The sequence below is a fragment of the Crocuta crocuta genome, unplaced genomic scaffold (assembly GCF_008692635.1).
Source record: "Crocuta crocuta isolate KB4526 unplaced genomic scaffold, BGI_CrCroc_1.0 scaffold218, whole genome shotgun sequence".
Classification (NCBI taxonomy): Eukaryota; Metazoa; Chordata; class Mammalia; order Carnivora; family Hyaenidae; genus Crocuta; species Crocuta crocuta.
In genome coordinates, this window is record NW_027533170.1 from 7,275,374 (window position 1) to 7,282,769 (window position 7,396).

Here is a 7,396-nt window from a genome sequence, read left to right on the forward strand (position 1 = left end):
GTATGCGGGCAAATGGTTTCCATGTTTCCCAGTGGCATTTGAGCCTCGCAGGAGCAAGGAAAGGAAGAAAGAGGAGCGGGGGTGTGGCCAGTACAGGGGCTGCAGGCTTCTGGTCATGGGGTCAGCTGCGGTAGCCTCATCCTGAGGCCCTGCCTGCCGCGGCAGTCGGAGGGCCCGTACTCTGCCTGGGTCTAGCAGCAGCCCAGAACACCCGTGAGTCCTTCGGGTTGTCTGTGGGGAACAGCTGCTTCCACCCCCTCCTAGGCCCCACCAGCACCTGCTGCTGGAAAAAACACCCACAGACTCACCACATTTTAGTGCTAGCGTTTACTTCCCCCACACTACACCCTTGGCGCCATCTTCACTGATGCTCGTGGAACATGCCGGCTTGGCCTTCACAAAACAGTGGGCGGAGCTGCCCAGGAAGAAGACAGGCCGCGGGGGACCAGGGCGATGCGTGGGCATGGCCAACATGGGGTAGCCAGCTGGCCCACTGCCAGCCCAACTGCTTCCGGAGCAGGTGCCCAGTCCTTCACATGGGTGGGGGCAGGGCCTGCACCTCCTCCAGGCACTCGTCGTAAGCCTCCTGGTACTCCTCGTGGGGCTTGACCATGATCACACAGGTGGGGCGCTTGGAGCCTGCAGCCGCCCCCAGGTCCTGTGGAGCAGGGGGAAGAAGCACTGTAGGGGAGGACAGGCTGCAAGACCCCTGCCCCGCTGGCCCCATCTGGCCGCGGACGAGTGCCGTGCGGTCCACGTGACAACTTCACTTCAACTCTGCCGACCTTCAAGCCAGGTCCGGCAACGCTGGGCCTATGTCGCTACACAGCAAGCACAAATGGCCTTCTGGCCCGCAGAGGCTGTCTCCTTAGGCCAGACCTGTGTTTCTCCTGGTCCCTGTGTAAGGACAGGGCCAGCCACACAGGCCTCTTCCTCCCCGAATGGGACTAACACAAGCACCGCATCTTAGTTGACAGAGCGCACCCACGCTCACATCTCCTGTCTCATTCCCATGATCCACAAGGGCAAGGATTCGCAGCTCACAAGAAGTGAATGCAAAGTGCTGACCTGCGGTCCCTCAACCAGGAGCCAGCAGAGCTAAGGATCCGTTCAGGTCTGTCTCCAAAGTCTGTGTTCCTTCCCACTGGGGTCTGTTCCCATAGACCATCCTCAGACCCCTGCTCTGATGCTGACCAAGATGGGGTGGGGGGTGGGGGGGTCGTGTGCTCCTTACCGTCTTGGAGGGAATATAGACGTAGGGCAAATTCCGATCCTCGCACATAACCGGGAGATGGCAGTACACCTCAATGGGCAATGTGTCTCCTGCCAAAACCATGATCCTGAAATGGGAGAAACCCTCATTTCTAACTTGCTCATTCCCTCTTTCAGTTGAAAGTGCCTTTGGACAGAGACCAACAAGATGGCCCTTGCTCTCAAGGACCCCAGTTATGAACGTGAATCTCCCACCTTCTGAAAGCACATGCAAATTTGGTGATCACCTTCCTCTGGGGAGGTGATCCCTAATTCTCAGCAAGTTAAGTAATGCCATGAAGTGTGACAAGTGCCACTGGGACAGGTGAAGTACGGTAGTGGCCCCAAAGAGTAAGAGCTCAGCTCTCCTTGTAGAGTCAAAACAGGAAGGGCACCTGGGTGGCTCAGTTGGTTAAGCATCCGACTTCGGCTCAGGTCATGATCTCATGGTTCGTGAGTTCGAGCCCCATGTCGGGCTCTGTGCTGACAGCTCAGAGCCTGGAGCCTGCTTCAGATTCTGTGTCTCCCTCCGTCTCTGACCCTCCCCTGCTCACACTCTTTCTCTCTCAGGAAAAAAAAAATTGGAAAAAAAAGGAATCAGGATGGGGGGGGGGCCTGGGTGGCTGACTCAGTTGGTTAAGCATCTGACTCTTTGATTTCAGCCCAGATCATGATATCATGGTTTTTGAGTTTGAGCCCTGTGTCGGGCTCTACACTGGTACAGAGCCTGCTTGGGATTCTCTCTCTGTCTCTGCCTCTGCCCTATCCACGTTCTCTCTCAAACGGCTATATAAACTGGCACCATCAGAAAGCTGGCACCATCTCAGGGGTCATGCAGCCCATGGAGGGTGTGGGTGCAGGGAATGCATTGAAGACTGAGCGAATCAGAATGGCACCACATACTCAGGAGCTGGCTGATGGAGGCCTGGGATGGCTGTGGAATCCAGGAGGGGCAGACAAGAAAGCTAGAGAGATTAGTAGGGGCCATACCCAAAGGCCTTCAGTGCCGACCTGACAAGCATGAGCTCAGTGCCCAGTGACCGGAACTAATGAAGGGTTGCCAGAGAACCATCAGGCAGGACTTCTCGCTAGCAAGACATCAGAGCTCTGGGGCAAGGGCCTCAGGAGCCCTGAAGACGCCAAAGGAGGAGCATTTCTCCAGGGAATGAGAGGCAAGCAAAAGGGAAGAGCTCTTGGTTCAAAGTACTAGGCCCACCCTAGTTTCCTTTGGTCTTCTAGGCTCTCCTCTGCAGGCACCTCTTCCTTTGAGTGGCCTTTAAGTGCTGGGGCTCCTCACAGCCTGGTTCTTGGCTGCCCTCCAGTACCTTCTCCCTGGCTGACCCTAGGTACAGTCATGGCGTGAGGTCCCATCCATGTGCGGACAACTCCCAAATCTATTCTCTTCTGCCTGGCCTCTCCATTACAAGCTCCAAATCTATAAAGCCACTTGCCTTTTTGACAGTTCTGCTGGGGGTGGGGGGGTAGGGGGAGGCAGGTCAGGTGTTTAAGACAAAATTCATGATCTTCCCACGAGAACCTGGCCCTCTCCATCCACTACCTCAGTGAGTGGGTCCTTTCTTCAGTGGAAGCCATACCTTCTCTCTCCATGTCGGAAAGTCCTCTCAGATCCATCCACTTTAAATTCTATTTGTCACCTCTAACGTCATCAAAATCACCCCCACCTCCTCTAGACTACAGCAGTCTCCTATGTCAATTTCCTTGTCTACTCTTGCCCCTCTGATCCTTTCCGGAGTTGCCAGAAAAATCTTAAGAGTAAACATAATTCTGTCACTCCCTGGCTTTTAACCCTCAGTGGCCTGCAAAGCTGAGTACGAAAACGAAACCTACCACAGCTTACAAAGTCCCATGAGAAGGTAACACTTGGTGTCCACCATCCTCTCCCCTGCTTTGGGACCCAGGATCTTCCAGCAACACCCTAGCCCTCATGGTCAGACTTCCCACTGGGCATCAAACAGCCGTGGCACTGTTTATCTCTTGAGCACCAACAATGTACCAGATACTAACAGGGATAGAGCAGTGAGAGGCTTTATCCTGTTCTCCAAGAGCTTACTGGCTGGCCTGATTGGGAGATCCTGGGAATAAGTTTCAGATTCTGATAGATGTCAGAAAATAAGTCTTTCTCCCTGCACCCTGTACATTTCTTCAGTTATCTCAGAACTTTCAATTTTGTGTGTATTTGATTAAGGACACTGTCTCCCCATAGTACAGTGCCTGACAACAGTCTATGAGTGAATGAAGCTAGGGTCTACCCTAAGCTTATTCCATTCACTTCCCCAGTGGTGTTCCTTTGCGCTCTTGTGATGTACCCACTAGCTGTATTGAAGGGAAGTCACGGACTGTTTGATAATTTTCCGTATATGAGGCTGAACCCGATCACATTTTTTTTAAATGTTCGTTTAGAGAGAGAAAATCCCAAGCAGGCTCTACGCTGTAGGCCGAGGGCGGGATGTGAGGCTCAATCTCACCAACCGTGAGATCCCAACCTGAGCCCAAGTCAAGAGTCGGATTCTCTACCGACTGAGCCACCCAGCGGCCCCCATCGCTTTTACCCGACTTTTGTCAAGTACCTACTAAGTAGCAGATACCTGTTTCAGTTCCCAAATGCAAACCCAGAGGGGGGCGGGGGGAATCTTACCCTTTCTCGCCTTTGTTGATAAATTTCTGAACCTCCTTCACCCCCCGCCGAATCTGCTTCTGCTTCACGGCTGCAACGACAGAAGAGTCAGTATGGGGGCCTCGGCCCGCCACCCGCGCCACCCGCGGCCACCGGGGCGGCCGCAGCACCTTTCTTGATGCATTTGTAGAGCTTCCGCGTGAGACGGCGAGAAGCCAAGGGCTGAGCGATGGGGTTCAAATTCACTAGCAGCTCATGGTAAGTGCGCTCCCCGAGGCAAGCCTCCGCCTGAGCCTCCGGCCCGTCCGGATCTGCCTTTATTTTGGTCATCGCAGTGGCAGCAGCAGGAAAGCCCGCAACAGGCGGATCCACGCGGCCCGAGCCTCAAGAATCACTTCCGGGTCAGCCTGCTCTGCGGAGGCCAGTCGTAGACCACAGCCAATCGGGAAACGAAGTCTCTGACTCAGCCGGAGCGCTGACGCTCAGATCTTTAAATACCTGCTAAACGGGCCGGAGTCTCGGCTGGGTGGGCGGGGAGGGGCGNACCGGTACTGGGAGCGGAAGAGGAGGCAGTACCTGTGGGGGGCGTAACCACGTCTAAGGACGGGACCCTTGCTCGAGGGGCGGGGCTGCGGCCGAGCGGAAGAATTCCAAACCGCCCGAGAATTTGGTCCTCCCGTGGTCCTGGGCTAGGTGCGGCTGCTTCCAAGGTTGAGGTAAAGTCTCACCCTGCTAAGGGCCTCTTCCATTGTCGCACAATTTCTCGCACTCTTTCTCTGTGGCCCCACTCACTGAGCGCCTCTCTTCCCTCAGGGATCTGCTCGGTGTTACCCACGCGAGAGGTTCTCCTGCCATCTCATCTAAAACTGCGGTCCCCACCCACCTCCCACCGGCGCCCCCGGCCCCTTGTTTCCCTAGTTCCCACCGCTGCCAGGCGTGGCGCATAACCCCCTGGCCTCGCGGAGATCCCAGCAGGGGAGAGGGAGAGGAGAGGTGAGCGTCCCCACGAACCCTGGGGCTGAGACTTCGCGACGCGATCGCGGAGGGCTCCGAGTGGGCGCCCGCTCTACAGGTGTAGGTAGAGCTTTAGTCGACCGTGACGCTGGGGCGGCGAGCTGGCCCGGAATGGGGTGGATCTTGTATCTCCGACGAATTTCTTCCTCCGTGTCCCGGAACACTGGATGGATAGGAGTTAGATCACTGCTACAAATTAATTACCTTTGATACTGCGATGGTAGGCTTGACATTTTGTGGTGGCGGAATAGGCCAGTAAGTGGAACTTTAAAAAAAATTTTTTTTAAGTTTATTTAATTTGGGGAGGGGGGTAATCCCTACGTCCAAAATGGGGTTCGACCCTGAGATAAGGAGTCCCCTGTTCTTCCGACTCAGCCAGCCAGGCGCCCTAGTAAGTGGAACTTTTGCAGGTGAGGGAAAAAAATACAGGTGGCCTTTGGAGCGCAGGTTAGTTAAGCCGGTTTAAAAATTGAACTTTTAATCCTGTAACTAAGTGCAAAGTCATTCAATAAAAAAACAAGGCAGTTTTCTACATTTAGATTTTTTAAGTTTTCTTTTATTATTTTTTGTTAATGCGTATTTATTTTTGAGAGAGAGAGCAAGCTAGGAAGGGATATAAAGAGAGGGGAACAGAGGATCTCGAGGAGGTTCTGAGCTGTCAGCACGGAGCCGAATATGGGGCCGGAACCCACAAACCACAAGATTATGACCTGAGCCAACCTCAGTGGCTTAGGTGACTGAGCCACCTAGGTGCCTCTATATTCAGCATTTAGCATTTTGATAAGAAGAATTAGGATGCAATCCATCCTACCCCCAGACCCCAAATAGTTCTCACAAATAGAAACCTCTATCAACTGAACAATGAAAATGCATTATATAAGCAATAAAACAAATAACATGAAAGTCTAAAAATTTGCAGGCACGACATAGCAAGAAAATGTTTTCATTTTGGAATTTCTCGAGAAAAGATAGCCCCTTCCAGAGCTTTGAGACTGGTAGTTACTCTCCTGCCTAGGACTTTGCTGTACGATTTACCCCCCCTTCAAGCCCCTACACTCCCTACACCCCCTACCCCCCCAGATCCTAGAGTAGCAGTTTTGGCATTCTCAAGAAAGTACCTCCTAAAATGTGAGAGCAGCCTGTGGGCTTCCCTGAATACATGGCTGGCAGGGCTCTGAAGGGTGCTTTTCTTTTCTCTTTCTTTTAATCTTTAAATTTTTAAAAGTATTTACTTATGAAAGAAAGAGCAGAGTGCACACGTAGGGAAGGGGCAGAGAGAGAAGGAAGGGGACAGAGGTTCTGTAAGGACACAAGTCTAAACCACACTGACTCCATGACAGGCTTTACGTTTCCTTTTAAACTAGAAGGCCTAAGTTTCAGTCTCCCTGAAACTATCAGGCAGTTACACATTGCCCAAGACCAAAGAAACCGCCCACCACATCACTCCACCACACCACCCTTGCAACACTCAGTCAAGAAAGTGCCGGCTGGTAAGTGCACTCGTTTCCTTGTTCTTCTATGTCTAAGTCTTTTTGTATGACTGCTGTTTGTCTGGTCTGTTCGGTGCTTGGTCTCTAAGGGCCTCAAAGGAGCCAGGCGGACGTGCTGCGAAAGCTCGAGGCCATAGGATCCAAGAGACGTCTTGGACCCACAGGAAGGAGAAACTGCGGGTCGGATCCCGCTGCACAAAGAGTGGAATTCGGGCAGAGGTCCCCCGTGGACAGGGGTTTCTGCGGCAGTGAAGCTGGAATTCAGTAGATCCTGTTGGTTGCAGCAGTAGAATCTCATTTGTCTTCTCGGTCGTACTTTCGTTTTCTTCTCAATCATTTGTGTCCGTGCAGTTCCCGTTGTGTCCTTGACTGAGGAGGATGCTTAAGGAAAGTCTTTTTTCTCCCTTCTTTTCCCTTTATCTTTCTATGGGACTTTGGGGTCGCCACCCCACATATTTTTCTTTTTCTCTGGAAAGCACGGAAAGACCATCATCTCACTTTCATTCTCTCCTCCACTGGCCAGGAGGACTAGTTCCTATATTCTGTGTCTTAATTTTGTTCTCTGTGATACTTTATCTTGTTTGGACTAATGTCATGGGACAGTCCACTTCAAAACCTCTAGATTTAGTACTGCTTCACTTCAAGGAAGTTAGGATTCGAGCTTGCAATCTGTCAGTAGATGTCAAAAAGGGAAAAATGACTACATTCTGTACGTCTGAATGGCCTGCTTTCGAGGTAGGATGGCCTCCTGAGGGTACTTTTCACCTTCCAGTCATAGAAGCAGTAGAAGGAAGAGTTATCCAGCGTGCAGGGGGCCATCCCAACCAGGTCCCATATATTGTTACCTGGAAAAGTTTAGTTACTGATCCCCCTGTATGGGTAAACCCTTTTCTCCTTCCCCCAGTTTCTCCAGTCTTTTCTCAGGTCCTGGTGACTCAAAATCCAGAAGAAAGGACCCTTAGACAGAAACAGGAGCCAAAGCGGACTTCGGCCTCACCCTCAGCTC

The 7,396-nt window shown here is 52.3% G+C and overlaps 1 protein-coding gene across 1 annotated transcript; it reads right to left on the bottom strand.

Moving 5' to 3' along the window:
• Nucleotides 1–312: 312 nt before the first annotated feature.
• On the bottom strand, nt 313–4,331 carry NHP2 (NHP2 ribonucleoprotein). The gene is made up of 4 exons (XM_077746345.1): nt 4,057–4,331; nt 3,908–3,977; nt 1,235–1,340; nt 313–658 (listed from the first exon to the last, which is right to left on the bottom strand). The coding sequence occupies exons 1-4, from the start codon at nt 4,214–4,216 to the stop codon at nt 533–535; spliced, it is 462 nt and encodes a 153-aa protein (XP_077602471.1). The 5' UTR covers nt 4,217–4,331; the 3' UTR covers nt 313–532.
• Nucleotides 4,332–7,396: the final 3,065 nt, after the last annotated feature.

What these genes read in the sequence shown, in the direction of transcription:
- NHP2 (XM_077746345.1), bottom strand. Translation starts at nt 4,216, where the DNA reads ATGACCAAAATAAAGGCAGATCCGGACGGGCCGGAGGCTCAGGCGGAG. An exon ending in ATCAACAAAGGCGAGAAAGG is followed by an intron (nt 1,341 to 3,907) that starts GTAAGATTCCCC and finishes CTCCCATTTCAG; the next exon opens with GATCATGGTTTTGGCAGGAG. An exon ending in TCTATATTCCCTCCAAGACG is followed by an intron (nt 659 to 1,234) that starts GTAAGGAGCACA and finishes CCTGCTCCACAG; the next exon opens with GACCTGGGGGCGGCTGCAGG.